General features: G+C 37.3%; 1 protein-coding gene and 2 pseudogenes across 1 annotated transcript; 2 read left to right on the plus strand and 1 right to left on the minus strand.

Annotated features, from left to right (window-relative positions):
- The first annotated feature begins 310 nt into the window (after positions 1 to 310).
- On the plus strand, positions 311 to 2,664 carry LOC141835268 (uncharacterized; annotated as a pseudogene).
- A 5,623-nt stretch (positions 2,665 to 8,287) lies between these two features.
- LOC141834448 (uncharacterized) lies at positions 8,288 to 9,483 on the minus strand. Its single transcript, XM_074721785.1, has 4 exons — positions 9,355 to 9,483; positions 8,812 to 9,267; positions 8,651 to 8,707; positions 8,288 to 8,565 (listed from the first exon to the last, which is right to left on the minus strand). The coding sequence occupies exons 1-4, from the start codon at positions 9,481 to 9,483 to the stop codon at positions 8,416 to 8,418; spliced, it is 792 nt and encodes a 263-aa protein (XP_074577886.1). The 3' UTR covers positions 8,288 to 8,415.
- Positions 9,484 to 12,508: 3,025 nt separating this feature from the next.
- Positions 12,509 to 13,350, plus strand: LOC141834451 (uncharacterized; annotated as a pseudogene).
- Positions 13,351 to 18,165: the final 4,815 nt, after the last annotated feature.

The raw sequence follows: 18,165 nt of genomic DNA on the forward strand, positions 1-18,165 counted from the left end.
TAATGACTGATATGAAAAGTCCAATTCTTTATCTTTATTTTTATCAAAACAAGAAAAAAAAAATGTCGTAAGGGCCCGGCGGCCCGCCACAATGAGTGATTTGATTAGGTGGAGTAAAGAGCTCGAACGTTATCAGTAAACTTAGTCAAGATTTTTAATTAAGGACGAATTTAATAAATTAAAAAATTAATATAACACAGTGTGTATAATAATATTTTTTGAGATTTCAAAATGTTGAATAACAATTTCATTATTAGTTTGCAGCCTATATATAAATGTCCATATGCCTGTTAATTTGCAGCCAACTTAATTAGTTTCATAGAAAATATATACTTTCCCGTTCGAGCAATATACTTAGCTTTTAATTCCATGGCGAATAGTACGACAGCAGCTCCAGCCCCGTTGCAGGCGCCTGATGAAGAATTCTCGCAAAAGGAGATCGAAGACATATCAGTGGTCATCACCTGCGCCTGCATGCTGCTCATCTGCGTCTGCTTCATCACTGCGGCCACCAAGCACCGGCTTTGGCACGACGATTCGCCAATCGACAAACTGCACAAGTTCGTCCTTAACCAGATAGTGGACCCGCTGATGGACTTGGCCCCCATCTATCTGCTCACTGATCCGCCGAAGAACATCTACCTCGTGTGGGGTGTGATCTTGATGATCGCCGATGGCGCTCTCACCTGCATCGCCGATGCCCACACCCTTTCCGACTCCAGGTCCAACTTCACGAAACTCTTCTTCATCGGGCTGCTTAGCTACAACCTGATCGGGTTTTGTCAGAAAATCCATAAAGCTGAACCCTTTTCTAACTTCGTCGTCAACCTGTGGGCGATTTGGGCCGTGATCATTCTGAAGACAGTGGAGAAGTTCTTCAGCTTTTGGGTTGCCAAACGCGCGTACGGAACAGCAGATAGGACCAACTTCATCTCTGACTACATGCGACTTGAACATACGCTGAGCCCGGGAACCCCCGATCCCGTCTCCATGCGAGGTTATAAATACATCGTGAGCGGAGAAGACAAAGTATTATTCCAGACAACGATAACAGATGACCGCCAGGCGTATGTCGACATCGCAAACACGTTGAGCAATGAAGTGGTGACGGTGGAGAGGGTATGGCACTGCAGAGATCAGCCGCTCGGACGCAAAATGGACTCAGATGGGAAATTGATGGACGTATGTCTCTCCTTCGCCTTGATGAAGCTGCTGAGAAGAAGGTTTTAGCAATAATCTTAATTTATAACAATTAATCGTACATTAAAATAGTTGTTATATCAGACTAATTTAATTTGTAGCCTGCTACAGCTGACTCATGCTCTTGCACGTAGGTTTCTCGATTACCCTACTGAGGAACTAAATCAATCCAAGAGCACGGCATTGGTCTTGCAGGGGCTCCTTGAGTCAGAGGACAAGAACAGGGCCTTTCGGGTGATCATGACAGAGTTAGGGTTCTTAGAAGACCTCTTCTTTTCCCAGTATCCTATTATTTTCGGTTGTGGATTTCCGATCTACAATTATCTTCTGTCTCTGTTGCTGTTGGGAGCCACTGGTTGCCTTGCCAACACAGCTTATTCTGACACCGACGATCTGGGAGGCAACGATCTTGATCTTCATATAACTCACTTATGTTCTCGTAGCCATGATCATTATCATGGAGATCACTGAAATAGCCACTTACTTGCTCTCCGACTGGAACAAAGTGACGTTACTGATCAACTACGTCAAGTTTCCATGGCTACAGGAATCATCTTTTATCAACACGGCGCTTCGATTCTTGTGCAAGATAAAGATCATGCAACCTGTGCGCGATAAGATCGGACAGTACTCGCTCCTTGAACAATGCGACAAGTTCTCCATCAGAGCTAAGCTGTGCAATAGCAGAGCAACCTGCGGCAATGGGGTCATGAAATTCTGTCGTGCATCTGTCAAATTACCCGATGAGGCGAAGAGAATGATCTTGGATCAGCTCAGTCAGTTAAACCGAGGCCCCCTCTCCAACGCTGAGTCGTCACTGCATCGAAATGGGATGGGAGAACTGGGCTGGACCTGCAAACTTCCGTCCAGCACGCAGACGATTCTGTTATGGCACATTGCCACTTGCTTCTGTGAAACAATCAGACCATCGCAACGGCCTCTTGCGTCGTCGGGAAAGGAAGTCGCCACCGCGCTATCGAAGTACTGCGCGTACCTCGTTGTCTTCGTCCCGGATTTGCTGCCCGATCAGAGCAACAGAGCAAAAAGAGTCTTAGACAAGGTGGTGAGTGAGATCGACGACCTTCTGGAGGGGGCCAAAGATTGGAGCGAAATGTGGAAGAAGATGATGGAGGTTGAATCGAGAAAAAAGAACACGATACTGGGGATGGGTGCAGAGTTGGGGAAGACGTTGGTGGAATCCATCAGTGATGAGGACAAGAGATGGAAGGTGTTGGCGGAGTTCTGGGCAGAGTACGTCCTGTACCTTGCACCATCGGGCAACGTTGAAGCTCACCGAGAGAGCCTTGGTTCCGGAGGGGAGTTCATTACCCATCTGTGGGTTCTCTTGTATCATGCAGGCGTTCTTGAGCGTCCAGAGATTGCTGCAAACACCTACCCGTGATGCATCAGTACACTTGTGCTGTTACTCGATCCAATGGCTTAGAAGAACTTCCTAAATATTGTAATGCAATTGTTGCTCTATAAGGAATTTGCGCCAAATCATTATCTGAAAATCTTAAACTCCAATTAATGATCGATGGAGATCCATTAAAGGATTCTTCCACTTATAAAAGATTGGTGGACCAACTTATTTATTGTCACGTCTTGGATAGCTGTACCCCACTCGATGTTAATACAATAAAAGAGATCATATAAAGAAGATAATTAAGAAATTTATTAAATTTGTTTATTTAAATCATTTTCTTAGATGAAAAAGAATAAGGATTGCGCGATTATCCGTCAACGTGAACTTTCAGATAAATTTTAAATAAATCTATCAAATTATTGTGATAATATTAGGATGTTCTTTGAAAAAATATATTACAGGACTTGACTATAATATTTTGACAAGGACGGCTACATCTCTATGAAAATTTAAATGTAGTATTAAATATATGAGTTCTCATAATCATATGTTGGATAAAAATAAATATTATAAAAAATTAATTATATAAGATTTGGAACATGAAATCTAGAAATACTCATTGGTAAAATAATGAAGTTAGTAGATATAATGATTAAAATTATTAATATTTTTTATAAAAAAATAAAATGAGTAAGAGAGAAAGTAAAGATGATAGAAATTTTGAATTTTAAATTATAATACACAAGAAAGAGTAAAATAAAAAAAAGTAAATATTGTTATTGATAATTCACTAAACGATGAAGTAGTAGGAGTAGTTAGAAAATGTGATAGGATTATAATCCTCAAAATTATGGTGACAAAAAATTGTTAATATAATTAGCATATATGCACTTCAAGCAAATTAGATAAGCACATCAAATTTAGATTTTAGGATGACCTAGATAAGATATTACAAAATATTGTGTTAACTGAAATGATTTTAATAGGAGATCTAAATATGCATGTAAAAGTGAAAATTGAGGAAGAAATATGAAGTGAAAGTGAAAACTGAAAATTGATAAAGTGTATGAGGGTTATGGATTTGAAACAAAATATGAAGAAGAAAAAAATTATATTGGATTTTACGATAATATATGATCTAATATTAGCTAATATATTTTTTTAAGAAAAGAGAAGAACACTTGGTCACGTTTAAAAGTGAGAATAATAAATTACAAATTAACTTTTTTATTGTTAGGAAGAAGGATAAAAAAATTTATAAAGATTGCAAGGTCATCTCTAGAGAAAACTTAATTATCCAACATAAATCAGTTTTGGATATACACATCAAGCATAGTATCAATAAAAAAAATATGCACAACTTTTAGGATTAGGTGGTGGAAGTTAAAGAATGAAAAGTAAAATATATTTAAGGAGAGGGGAGAAAAATAAGTATTATGAAAAATATACAACAAGTTGAAGACGACATGAAATAAAATGATATCAAAATTGAAAATAGTAGTCAAGAATATATTCGATGAGCCAAAGAGATATGCATCATCAAGTAAAAAATCTTGGTGGTAGAATGAGAAAATACAAGAAACAGTTAAAGAAAAATAAACAACCTGTAAGTTATTATATATTTATAAGAATGTGAAAAACTTAAAAAATATATATATAGTAGCTAAGAAAGAGGTGGAGAAAGCGGTGAAAAAAACTAAGAATGAAACTGTTAAATGCTTATATCAAAAATTGGATACAAAAAAAGGAAAAAGAGACATTTATAGAAATCTTATTCAAATAAGATGTACTAAAAATAAATACAAAAGAGTACTAATAAATGATGAAGAAATAAAAGAACAATGGAAGAGATATTTTTAAATTAACTTTTTAACAAAAGTTTAAGTGATCAACTTAACTTAAATAATTTAAGTAAGTCAAATGAATATAAAAATTTAAATTTTTATCGTATAATTTAAACTTCAGAAGTAGAACAAATTTTAAATAGAATCTAAAATAGAAAAATAATTGGACCAAATGATATTCTCTTAGACGTATGAAAGTGCCTAAAGAAGTATTGAATGAATTACAAAATTATTCAACTTGATATTGAAAATTAAAAAAATATCTGATCAATGGAGGATAAATATTCTAGCTAATTCTCTTATATAAGAATAAAAGAAACATACAAAATTATATAAATTATAGGGGTATTAAACTAATAATTAAGTCATACCATGAAACTTTAGAAAAAAGTAATAGAAAAAATACTTTAAAAAATACTATAGTGACGAAAATTCAATTTAAATTTATACTTAATTAGAAAGTCGACAATAAAAGTTATACATCATAGGGTAATTCAAAAGTTATACAACATAAGACATACAAGTAAAAGATATATAACATAAAGCTATAAATATCAACAATAAGAAGTATCAAGAGCATAAAAAGTCAAACAAATCTAAAGACCGATAACAATTAAAGAGTAATTCATAATACCTATTTTAAAATTTTAAAACAATTTTTTTCATTCTAATTCCCATAAATAAAAAATAATATCAATTATTTACTCACATTATTTAATTATTTTAATCCATTTCATGCTTATAAATATTATTTTAATTTTATTTTCAAAAATAATTATACAAATATACATAATTCATTTCATAATTCATTTTACCTCTTTATTAATACATAAGGATATATATGAAAATAAAAGGATGGATATAACCACTCTATGTACAATGAAATAAAAACTCTGAATCTTAGCAATCAATGTGTTTTTCCTGAACTCCTATCAGTACAATATAAAAATAACTCAAAATTCAAGATAAATATAACATTATCACACAAGATAGATCAAGTCTTGATCCTGCTATCTTTTTTATTGATAAAGATAAATTATATTAAAAGAACTTCATGATTTAAGTCATGTTCTTAGAAGAGCGCTCAAAAATCTAAAGACATAAACCTTCGTAAATATTCTCTCTATTTGGGATTGCACCCTTATATTCACATCGATTGCAAGTTTTCCAAATCATACATGTGATACCTAAGTATCAGTCTTTGTTAAGCATGCTACTTCCACCGAATTGGTGTTGGAAGCCAACGTCGAACCTTTACCCACAGAGATCTGATGGTCGAGCAGATGAAGAAAAGGTGGTCCGTCATCCTATCGTCCCACTAGCACAAGAGGCATGTCTTCCAATTTACATACATCAATTTATCCTTAGTGCGTGTTCTGCCATGTACAAGAAGCCACATGATGAATTGATGATTTGACATGACGTACGATCTCCATATAAGAACATAATGTTGGTTATTTTGGCTCTATTGCCATGTACAAGAAGCCACATGATGAATTGATGATTTGGAACCGCCACCCATGACTCCATGCCTATATATATTCCTCTCCAATAACTTATGATGGAAGAGTTTTGGAGAGATAGAGAGGATTCTTTTTACAAATCTGGTCCCACATATGTAACGCTCTGTTAATGAAGTGTTAATAACATTCCTTGAATGATGTGGAGGGGTGATCCACATGAACGCATTCAATGTTTTGAAAGTATTCATATGGCAGTGGGATGGGCCAGCCACCCACATGCAATTTTTTTTTATTTTTTTATTTTTTTAAGTATTAAATTAGGATGTTATAACGAGCTAACGTTACAAATGGTCTAATCTCAGTCTATGTCTTCTTGCTTACCTTCAATTTGAAGAAATCATATGTTACAGTCGTGTCACACCTCTATTCCGGAGTGAACCATGAGTCCAACAGTCCTGCATTGTTACTGGTTGCCTCCACTCTGCACATTATTATTTCATTGGGTGTCTCCATTCCACGTACCAACTTGAGTTGCTACACTTCGTTTTACCTCTTCACAAATGGTCGTGGGACTGATCATGTGAGGCCGTTAAGATGACGGATTCCACCTTTTACAGAAGAATTGAGTTGCTACACTTCAGCATTGAATGCCTCCGCTCTATGTGCCGCCGTAATCTTAATGTCTTCCCTCTACGCACCAGCCTAATATGCACCTCTCGGCATTGGATGTCTCTGCTCTGCTCATCCCAAGGCAATGGGTGCCCCTGTCCGTGGTGCCCGCCTGGATTGGTGTCAAGCTGGTCCGACTCTGCTTCTCCAGATTCTGCTGACTCATAGCTCTGCAGGATAGAAACTCCTCCCTGCACCGAATGGTCAGCAGCTTCTGTGGCCCCGTCAGCAGCCATATCAACGTCATTACCCGGCTGTCCCTCCTTGTCAGCAGCCAGATCAGCGTCATTGGCCAGCGGTACCTCCTTGTCAGCAGCCAAATCAGCGGGTGGACCGGCCTGTTGCCCTGCATCAGCATGTGCAGTGGGTGCATGGGCAGGTGCTGCTTGTGGTTGGCCCCTGGTCAGCCTTTGGGCAGCCTGCCTGCTGCTCCTCCTCCTGCCATGCCTTGGCCAGCAAGGGAAATGTGCAGGGTGCGCCAGCCAACAGCAGGCCTTATCTGCACCAGTTCAGGAAAAAGTTGCTCTGAGGAAGCTTCCTGTTGTGCCTCCAGCCACCAACTTTTTTATCTGTTGTGGAGGTCACCCTTCTCCTCTCCCCAGCTCCGGCGATCGTCAGAAACTCCCTGTCCAAAGAGAAAAGCCCTTGCCTTCGCTGCTCTCACCGCACCACGGCCCGATGCGCACCACTCCCGGCTCAGCCCCTCTCCTAGCCCCGGTAGTTGTGGTCTTTGCTCCATTGATGTAGTTTCGGTGCGGCGCCGCCCTCATCTGTTAAGGGGATGACAGCGATTGACTCCAGCAACAACCAGTGACGGTGACGACGCTTACTTCCGTGCTCACATAGGAAAGAAACAGAGAGGAGGGCAGCAGCTGGTCCGGTTAGCTTTTGTTGGTGCCGGTCTGCCATTAGAGCAATAAGAAAGGAAGAAGAAAGGATTACTGAATCAATACTTAACATGTTGTGTGCTGCTGGAAAAAAGAAAGAAGAAAGGGAAAAACTTACTGCTTTTGGTGCTGTTGCTGGAAAAGAGAGAAGAAAGGGCTGCTCTTGATGGTTGCTATTAGTGGCTGGAAGAAGAAGATGGAGGGCTGGAAGGAGAGCAAGAGGGAGGAGCCGCATGTCGCTGGTTCCGAGAGCAGAAATGCTGACGCTGGTGTCGGGAGGGGAAGAAAAAGAAGGGATAGGTGTCGGCTGGTGAAGCCAGCGCGTGGAAGACGGCGGGCGCGCGAGAGGCGGTGGGAGAGAAAACAGGGAAAAGGCAAGGGAGAATAGATTTTCTCAAAATAAAAATAAAAATTATTTTAAATCAATTTAATTCATTTATATTTTATTTCGCTTGTAATTTATATTTATCAATTCGAATCCAATTCGACTTTACTTAATACTCTCGACTCGTTTGGTTTATCTATTTTTGGTGATTCAAAATTTTAACAAAAATTAAATTTTAATATTTTTCCTTTACAAAAAATCAATATTTAACATTTATCTCACTATTAGATGATCAGAGATAATTTATTAAACTAATTTTTTTTGTTCATAATCTTTTGAGATATCTTAAAGGGAGCAAGGATTGGATTAGGTTTTAGTCACTAAAGTATCGTGTCTTTCCTAACAAACAAATGATTATGCTGCGCGTGGAAACTTTTTAAGTTTGTTCTACGAACGCTAATTTGTTGACTTGGATTGACTACTGTATATAGATAGATCTTCCTACAATCTCGCTAAATCACAAGTCTACGGAGTTGACAAATCAAGCATTTGCACATGGAGCGATCTTCCCTTCCACCGCGCATTAAACCTCGACTCCATTATGAGCAAAACCTACATTAAATTACTTTGATTGGCTTAATCATCACTTAGAACATGCTCATCAAACTAAAAAGTCGTCAATCACGGACAAAGGAACCAAACAGAGCCCACTTTTCCTCAGCTCTGCGCATTCGCTTGTCCTCTCCCCGAAATCAACCCCATTCAGGAACTCTTTCGTCTCTGGATCGTTCCCGCGCCCAACACCATCCTGCTGCGACAAACACTAGCAGGGGAGCCAAAATGAAATCTAAGAGGAAGAATCTAAAAGGAAACAAATCATTAATCAGATTGCTCACCAGATCGGTGTCCCTGTTATCATCTTTCTTGCTTGAGGTCGCACTCAGATTAGTAACCTTTTTGATCAACACAAAAAAAGATGAGTTTTTTCCCCCTCCTCCTCTTCCTTCTTCTTCTTCTTCTTCCCTCTCAAAAATAAGATACGATATTGGAGATTCACCTTGGGGCTATTGACAGGCGAGCTTGCTGTGTCCTCCAAGGCATCGTCTTCCAGTAGTCTCCTGCCTTTTCTCCTACTCAGGCTCAGGTTCTTGTATTTTTCAGACACCTCGATGCATGCCGCCGCCGCCGCCGGCGGCGGCTGCCCCGTCTTCCTCGAAACGCAGGAGGCCGCATCCGAGATCATGGAATTGCCCACGGCGACGCCGGAGGAAGATCCAACTGCCGCTCTCCTCCTCTCCTCTGATGCCATGAAGTCCTCGAAGTAGGTGGTCCACCCACTTTCCTCGTCGCAGGAAGAGGATGAGGCGTCGACGGGTGAATGGTTAGATGTCAAGGAAAGGCCCCTCCATGTCAAGGAAAGGCGGTGAATGCGGGATCGGCCAGGACATGAAGTCGAAGGAAACAAATTGATGTTATCGCAAATTGGAGCCAAGGACCTTCGAACTATATATCGCTGCAAGCAATATATAAGTAATTAATGGCAGGATTTGATCAGACGAAAATTAAAGTGCAACTTATATATAACAGAGCGTTGAAAGACTTGTTGGAATTGACGGCTTGCAGACAAATTTAATGCTGGGAACGTGACGCGCAAGAAGAGAAGCAAAAGAGGATGTTTTGATATTTGAACCTTCACACCTAACCTAACCCTTATCTCCAACTCTTCCATTCTTTCTCTTCCGCCATTAATGGTCCACAGTGAAGCGCTTTGTGACAGTTTGTCTGAAGTTTCATCAGGTGGTAACTGATTGCCGATACTTTAGAGACCATTAACCAACTAGAGGGGGAAAGATGTCCATGTTCTGAGTATTAAATATCAAACAGTAGGCAAATCATAATCATAACCGCTGTTTCGTTGTCAAATTAATGAATGTCTCGTTGCCATTTGCTTTCAGAGAAACATTGATAATCACCAAACGATGATCAATAATGATTAATGAATAAAATAGAGACATTGATTATCACTCGACAGCCATTCCATTAGACTTAATGAATGCATGCTCGCATCTCGACAATATCCTAAGCATGTTTTAGCTACACATACTACAGCTAAACAGCTTGTTTAGCTTCAGTAGATTAATTATGAAGAGAATATTTGATGTCTTAAGGATTACATAATAGAACAAAATGGTAGTGACAGATGAACAGCTCGCTGTTCTTTTGTTTAATTGTGGTAGCTCGGCCATACAGAGCTTATGATCATCTCATCTTCGTTTTCTCTGTATCGATCCTTTCAACTTTATCGCATGTCTCCAAAGAGAAGGTTGTTGTTGGATCACTTTCGAGAGACAGAAGAATCCTCATCAATCTGTAAGCACAGTTCGTGCACCGAGTGGATTCGAAACCATGTGTGCTGCTGGTGCAAAGCGCAGCCAAATTTATTCTGGAAGTTGACCTTTCATTGTGCCGATTTCCAGCCCCCTTCTTGTGGCAGGAGGACAGCTCTTCCCTTCATTCTCTCCGAGCAGCCATGATCGCCCACATGTTCCTCTTGCAGGAGCATGCAAATGAACAAGAAAGTTACTGATGTGATCAGGATGTTGATGGGTCCATTCCATCCCTTCAATTTTGAGCGACGGCTACAGGGAATGTGAATTCATTTGACAGGGTTGATGTTTCTTTTAGCAATGATTTGATCATTCGGCCTTGTTCATGAAGCATCAATGTTCGATCAGAGTTTCTGAAGTTTTTACTGGAATCTGTTTGCAAAGAGAAGTCCCAAACTTCAGCTGAAGTCATTTGCAGAACAAAACTAGACCAGGCGTGCCATTTACAAATTGAGCAAATTCATCAAAGTTGAATTAAAACTGGAATATGTTTGTTCTTTGGGGGTTGAAAATTTGACTGATAATATCTTATTCAGAAAAGAAATGGAAAGAGGTCCAATACATTGAATTCCCTTTAAAAAAAGGTGGATGTTACAGTTTGATTGGGATATCGAGTTCTGGTATTAAAGAAGGGCAATATGATATTGGCGAGGCCTTCTCTTCTGTGTGTTGATTCCCACAAACTTAACTTTTTTTTTAATTAAAAAGAGATCATAAAAATTAGTTTAAAGTTATTCACGTAGAGAAAATAAGTAATTATTATAATTAGGTTGTCAAATGATGAAGTAATTAAATGGTTCAGGGGTTTATCCTACTTGATATATATGAGCATAATAATATAAGCAAATTACATTAAATTATTAAATATAAGAATGAAAGTAACATTCTCTTGGAGATAAACTATATAATCACGCAAATTTGCTAATCTCTTCTTTTTAGTGGATCTCCTTAATGACACTTTGAATTGAGGTTGCTTGTTCAAAACTCCTTGTCTCACTAAACAAATGATCTACTCTACTCAAGTGATTATACAATGTGAAATCTTTTGATCTTTTTGAGTATTACAAAGTAGTAATCTATTGTTCTTAAGTATAACTTTCTTTCATTAGCTATGTATATATGACTTAGTGCAAACATGAAAATGACTAAATACTAAAGTTCTTTATAGTCCATAGCTTATATGAGGTTTTAGCTATTGCTTTATTAGGAACTCCGTTCAAGGATATAAACTTTAATTTTTAAGATTTCTTTCTAAAATAATTTTCCTGTAGATTGATTAGTTTATATAAACTTACACACAAACACTTTGTTTATTTAATAATAATCATATATTTCATAATAAATACATTCATATAACACATGATCATTTAGTAACCTATTACTTAAATTTAATTTATTTTAAAATATTAGATATTAGTTTATATATAAAAAGGACTAAAGTAGTGGTGCAGAGTGCTACACCACTAAGCAGCGATGTGCCGGTCAACGATTATCATTGATCAGTCAAACATTAGTCACCTTCCATGAGTACTAGTCTTTAGAAATAAGCTAGTCAACGTTACACCTGGTGCGATGGTAAAGAGTAGAATGGTATACCCACAAGGGTAGATGTTAACGTATTATAGTATACCCTAGTCAGGCTTTAGCCCGAAGGTCGACGATGACTAACGATGTTGAGAAGGATGCAGCAATGAGAGAAAGGAAGAATACGAGAAAGAAAAAAAGGTAGTCTAGGGTCTGAGATCAACTCGGGATCCACTTTGATAGATAAGTTAGATTGACTCCATCTCTTGTATATACCCATGCAATGAGGATTCGATTCTTACGTTGGACACTTTTGAATGCCCATGATGTTTAAATTATTCGTGATGTTGGATTGATCCGTTATGATTCATCTGCGCTTCTCAATTTACTCTGATGATTAATGAATCGAATCATCCGAGTTGATGATATTGGAGGAAGTGATATTCAATAATTTAATTTAAGTCATAAAATATAAAAACTCATTTTTTATTTCTATTTTTATTTAATAAAAATTCTACAAATAACATATCTGCCCTTAAAATTGTAAAAAAAACTAATAAATTAAAATAATTAATTCTTAGATTGCTGAGGAAAATAATAAACTGTATATCGTGACTTACTATAAATTATAAATAGTTTTAAAAATAAAGGAAGTTATTTTAATACGATTATTTGTCATAAACTTTAGAAATATTAAACTACAAAATAAATCTCAATGTTGAATACCTTTATTATTTTAAACAGATTGTGTCGTGCTTCCAATTACACTCCCTGTACAAGTCAACGCTTGCATGGTTCCTTGAATAGATGTTAAACAAATCTCCTCTTCCAAACCACGCCGCAATGCCCGGCTACCGAGAAGAATTAGACATCGGATTTGTCTCCGATCACAGAGAGGAGAATCCCAGCACGCAGGAGAGGAAGAAGCAGATATCAGTGGATCCTGTGTCACTGAAGCAGCCCAACAATTTACGATCCGTACCGACAGCCCGGCGGCACTGCAGCTCCACTGCCTCTGCCGCCGGTGCTCCTGCGGCTCAAGTTCGTGGGCTGCGGCCTCCCCGGCTCCTCCCTCGGCTCGCCAGCTAGCCAGGAGTCCCAAGAAGCTGCTGCAGCACTACTGTTACCGCTCCCGGTTCGCGTGGGAAAGCAACGCTTCGCTCCGCCAGAGCAAGTCCTCCGGCGAGGGGAGGTTGTCCACGCCGTCGGTCGAGTTCATCGACATCACCTCCGGGAGACACAGCATCTCTTCACCAGAAGTATACTTCGAATAATAGAATCTTCTTAATTTTTTTAACGACGAAATTGAACACGCGTACTCTGCTAAATTTACAGGCGAGGTGAGCCGTGAAGGCAACAGCTTCAATCAACCCAAACCCAAACCCGTTCTTCTTCTTCCTCCGTCGAGCAATCACGGTGGTGGCGACGACAAGTTCATGCCCGGCCTCACCCACAAGAAGAAACCTGTAATAGCGCACAGAAAAGCAAGAGCCTTAAGCCAGCATCTAGGCCATATCTACCTCAATCTCCACAACAAGAACAACAACGACAAGAAATATAATTCAAGAACGAATGCTGCAACTCGACAAAGCGAGAGCAGCACATGGGCTTGGTCCATGAGGCGGAAGCAGCTGCTGTTAGACCATGGAGAAGAATGGGCACGGCGTCGAAGGTGTTGGGATTGACGGCGTTGTGAAAAAGAGGTGAATAATGATTTGAAACTCATAGTAGTCCGTCAATCGTTATGCTAATCTAAAATTGACTTGTACACAACGGAATTTATAAATAGTACGGACACAACCAAATTAATATAAGAGACAAATTAATTTAATATTTTAATGATAACCTACTAATTTTTTCTTTATGACATATCTTTTAGAGGTATAAAAATCCCTTATAACATGCTTTTTACCAACAAACATAACTAAATATAATAGAAAAAATAAAATATAAAATAAATAATAATTTACGTAAATCTTTTACTTTTGTCGCTTTATAATTATTTGTGATTGTGTCCTAAGATTTGGAAATGCAATAGTGCTATCCTTCAAAATCTTCAAGGGCTGGAATTGAAATTCTTCTTTTATAATTTTTAGATTGGAGTTAATTTTCGCTTGATAGTTGATTGCTCACCATCATCAATTGATTGTTCCATTAAATTAGATTGGCACCTATAGAACAGCTCTTATCAACTCATCAGCTTTTATCCGCAACAGCCGATTGTTATTACTATTTGTAAATTGAATGTTATCATATCAATCGATTGTTGTCATAGTTTCTAACTCGACTTACAAATTTTATGTTCACTACAATACTGACAATAGTTAATTGTTAATGTGCATCAATTGACTGATATTCATTAGTCAAGTTCTAAATAATCTATTTGTTGCTACAATGTCATCAATAAATTGATCAAACTCATCAATCGATTGATCATGCAATAAATCCCCTTAAACCCCCTGAAACCTTGAAATCGAAATTTAAGAATTCATTAGTTGATTGTTACTCCCTATTAATCGACTGATATTTCTATTTCAGCCTTACCAAAATTAAATTTTTGTATTACTTGGTGTTTGGTTGATAACCTATTAAGATTTCATTTGTCCAACATCTGATTAATCTTAATCTGTCAGGGTTTCATCATCGTATAACATCTGGTTAATCTTGACTTTTCAAAATTTCATCGTTGCCTAGCATTTATTCAACCTTAATCTGTCAAGGCTTCACCACTACAAACATTCAATTTTCCTTTACCTCTTTAGACTTCACCATTATCTAGCATTCAACCAACTTTGACCTATTAGGATTCCACCACTGTCAAGCATTCAATGTTTTTTGATCTATTTAGACTTCCCTTATTGTTAAGTGTTCAATCGTCATGATCAACTACAGTTTCTCGATTTACCTCCTCACAGATGGTTGTGGGGCCGACCGTGTGGGGCCGCTAAGATAACGGATTCCACCTTTTTTTGTAAAAAAGTGTTCAATCAATCTTAAATCACTTGGACTTCGTATGTCATGTCAAATATATATCTAGTCTTCGATGACCTACTACTTCTCTTCTCATGTAAGTCTGATCTTCCTTATAAGGTATCTCTCATGTTAATTCCCCTATTAGATTGTTAATCGATAAATATCTGATCAATCGTAATTCACTTGGACTTCTCCATATATAGTTTAGTTTCCAATCAACTTGGACCTACTTAACTTTTCGCTCAACCATTCACACCTAAGTCAATCTTGATCAACCATACCATTACATCGATAATCTTCCTCTTCAATTAATTTTTTTATTTCTTAACAAATCGCTCTTGTCAATAAATATATTGATCAAACATCGAAATTCAATTTGAATCAACTTGAACTTAATCAACTGAGTTTAGTTAACCTTGATCGAAGGTCGATCACATCAATAAAAGAAGAATTTCTCGTGCAGCTCGTGGTCGTCAGTGACGGCAGGAAGATCTCCAACTTCGACTTGCCTCTTGAGATGATCCGAGTAGTGATGATGAGACGGAGTCACCGGTGCGGACGGCGTTCCTGTTCAATAAGGAGCTGGCGAAGAGGGTGTCATTGAGGAAGGCCGGGTCACCGAATTCGTCGTTGCAGTTGAACCAGCACGTGCGCCTTCTCAACGTCGTCAGGACCTGTGTCGTCATCTCCGATCGACCACCTCACCGGCGGCGTCGTGCATCACGCTGACGTTGAGGAAGGCGAGGGAAGAGTTCAACGCCTTATTCTTGGCAACCCGGCCCACAATGTTTAGCTAATTAATTTTAATGCGTTATGTTTATTTTTTTATTAATTTATTTTCACATATGTTGGACTGTTGTCGAGCTAATCAATGCTTGCATGACTACTCTTACGCGGGTTCGCCGAACAATTTCATAGATTTTTAAATATTGAATATGATAAAAGAAATTATAATAAAACTTATTTTCTTGGTCAACAAAATTTTGAACATGCATAGGAAAACAAATTAAAGTCGTTCATTATTGAGCTCTTATGCACAAGCAAATAAGGAGTAAAACACATGATAAGAAATTTGCCAAACAAAAGATTAATTTACTCGATCCGTTGTTCATTATTTCTTGTACTTTATCTTAATTCTACTTTTGCACTCTTGTTCCGTTGTCTATATTCATCCTTAATGATATTACACGCATAAATACAAAAGTTTACATGAAGTGCTTATCCAAACAAATACATGTCGAACAAATTAATTAAAACTACTTGTCTCAAAGATAAAATAACGTCGCGCAGAATAGTGATTACTCTGAAGATGAAAAATTAGAAAAGAATTGTAGAAAAAATAAGCACATGAAATTGAAAAAATAAAAAGAAGTTGTTGCGCCGTTGTATCTAGAGTTTTTGTTGAAGAAGAAAATGTTATTTAATAATTAAAAGTCATTCAAAAATAATTAAATAGACATTTAAATAGACTCAAAATAAACCCTACTTAAATCCTAAAAATTAAAAATGATCAAAAATAGTAAAAAAACATTTAACATCTTCGAAAAAGTATTAAATGATACCTGATGGATCCAAAACTAAGTTGATACATTTTGAAAAAGTTTCGATTAACAATCGATCGTTGATATATATCCAGATAAAAAATTATGACATGCCTTAAACAAAAAGATTGTCCAAGTGTTACCCAGTTCAATTTTGGTATGACTTTTTCTTTTATCTTTTCCTTGCACTCTTCACTTTTAAGATGATCCAAATGCAAATGTTCAAGTTAATTTTGTGCAACACTACAAAAATTAACGGAAATAGCGACGGACCAATTCCGTCGCTATTCGGTCGCTAACCGAGGTTAACGACCGATTAGCGACGGAAATCGACCGTCGCGTAAAATTCGGTCGCTGACGTCATCTTAGCGACGGAATTATAATTCCGTCGCTAAATTTAGCTACGGAATTGTTTTCCGTCGCTAATTAATAGCGACGGAAAATATAATTCCGTCTCTAAATTTTAGCGACGGAAATTATAATTCCGTCGCTAAAAAATGATTTTTTTAATTTTTTTTCTTTAAATTAGAGACGGAATTTAAAAAAAAAATTTTTTAGCGAAAAATAAATTTTTAGCGACGGAATTTATAAATTCCGTCGCTAATTTAAAGAAAAAAATTAAAAAAAAATCAATTTTAGCGACGGAATTATAATTCCGTCGCTAATTTAAAGAAAAAATTTTTTAAAAAAATCATTTTTAGCGACGGAATTTATAATTCCGTCGCTAATTTAAAGAAAAAAAATAAAAAAACATTTTTTAGCGACGGAATGATAAATTCCGTCGCTATTAATTTATTTTTTTAGTATAATTTATTTTATTTTTCTGAATTTCCTGTTTATATATCAAAATCTCTAAATACAATATTACAATCACATTAATCTCTAGATACAACATATCAAAATACACCAACATATCAAAATACACCACATATCAAAATACATCACATTAATCTGAATACACCACATATCAAAATATCTGAATACAACATTAATACAATCTTAATACAATAATATCTGAATACAACACAAATATGTAGATAGACTGATACTGTATCTAATGTCAAAATACAATAATATATCAAAAACTTATCTAAACAAGCCCAGCCAAAAGAGAAGATCCTACAAAAAAGACAATAAAAATAGGTTAGTAATAATTTAATTATAACAACCTATTTGAATAATGCATGCTTACAAGTAATAACTTTAAAAAAATTAAAAGTAATAGAAATGCTAACCTACCTTGCAAACAGCTACTGATCAGGAGCATTAGGGTCCTGAGTCTCCGTATCAGGGTCCGCACCTCGCATCGCAGCTCGCAGCGCATCAAAAGCAGGCTGCGATTGCGTCGGGCTGAAGGCCTCCATCCAGGCCGCCATCTGCCGCCCAAACCGAGCTTGACTTTCTGCCTGCGCCTCTAATGCGGCGAGTCGATCTTGCTGCCCCGCGAGTTGATTCTTTAATTCTTGATTTTCTTTTTGTAGGGCTTCTATCGCTGAATCTGATCCGCTGGGACGACCCCTGGCTCTAGGGGCCATCACACGATCATATATGACTCGAGCCTGGGACCCTAGACCGTAGAGGGTGGAGCTCTTCTTCACGAAAGATGTATTTGTTGTAAATTTTCGATGAATTTGGCAACAGATATTTTTAGTTGCCAATTTGGAATGAAAAATTTATTGTTGCCAAATTCGTCGCTAATGTGCAACAAATAAATTAATTCGTCGTTTATTTTTGGATGTATATGGATGTGATATATATGTAAACAGGTTTCATATTAACAAAAACAGATTGTAGCTGTTGATTTTTTTTTTAATTGCGATGAATTTTGGGACGAAAACAGTTTTCATCGCAAAAATATCAAAAAATACTGTTCGTCGTCTAATTGGCGACGAAAAACCCTTTTTCGTCGCCAATTTGCGATGAAAGATACTTTTTCGTCGCCAAATTGCGACGAAAATGTGAATTTCGTCGCCAATTTAGCGACGT

The sequence above is a fragment of the Curcuma longa genome, chromosome 9 (genome assembly GCF_044706935.1).
Source record: "Curcuma longa cultivar G26 ecotype Majalengka, Jawa Barat chromosome 9, ITB_CL_G26_1.1, whole genome shotgun sequence".
NCBI lineage: Eukaryota > Viridiplantae > Streptophyta > Magnoliopsida > Zingiberales > Zingiberaceae > Curcuma > Curcuma longa.

What these genes read in the sequence shown, in the direction of transcription:
- LOC141834448 (XM_074721785.1), bottom strand. Translation starts at nt 9,483, where the DNA reads ATGGAAGAGTTGGAGATAAGGGTTAGGTTAGGTGTGAAGGTTCAAATA. An exon ending in CAAGCCGTCAATTCCAACAA is followed by an intron (nt 9,268 to 9,354) that starts GTCTTTCAACGC and finishes TATTGCTTGCAG; the next exon opens with CGATATATAGTTCGAAGGTC. An exon ending in ATAACAGGGACACCGATCTG is followed by an intron (nt 8,566 to 8,650) that starts GTGAGCAATCTG and finishes TGTTTGTCGCAG; the next exon opens with CAGGATGGTGTTGGGCGCGG.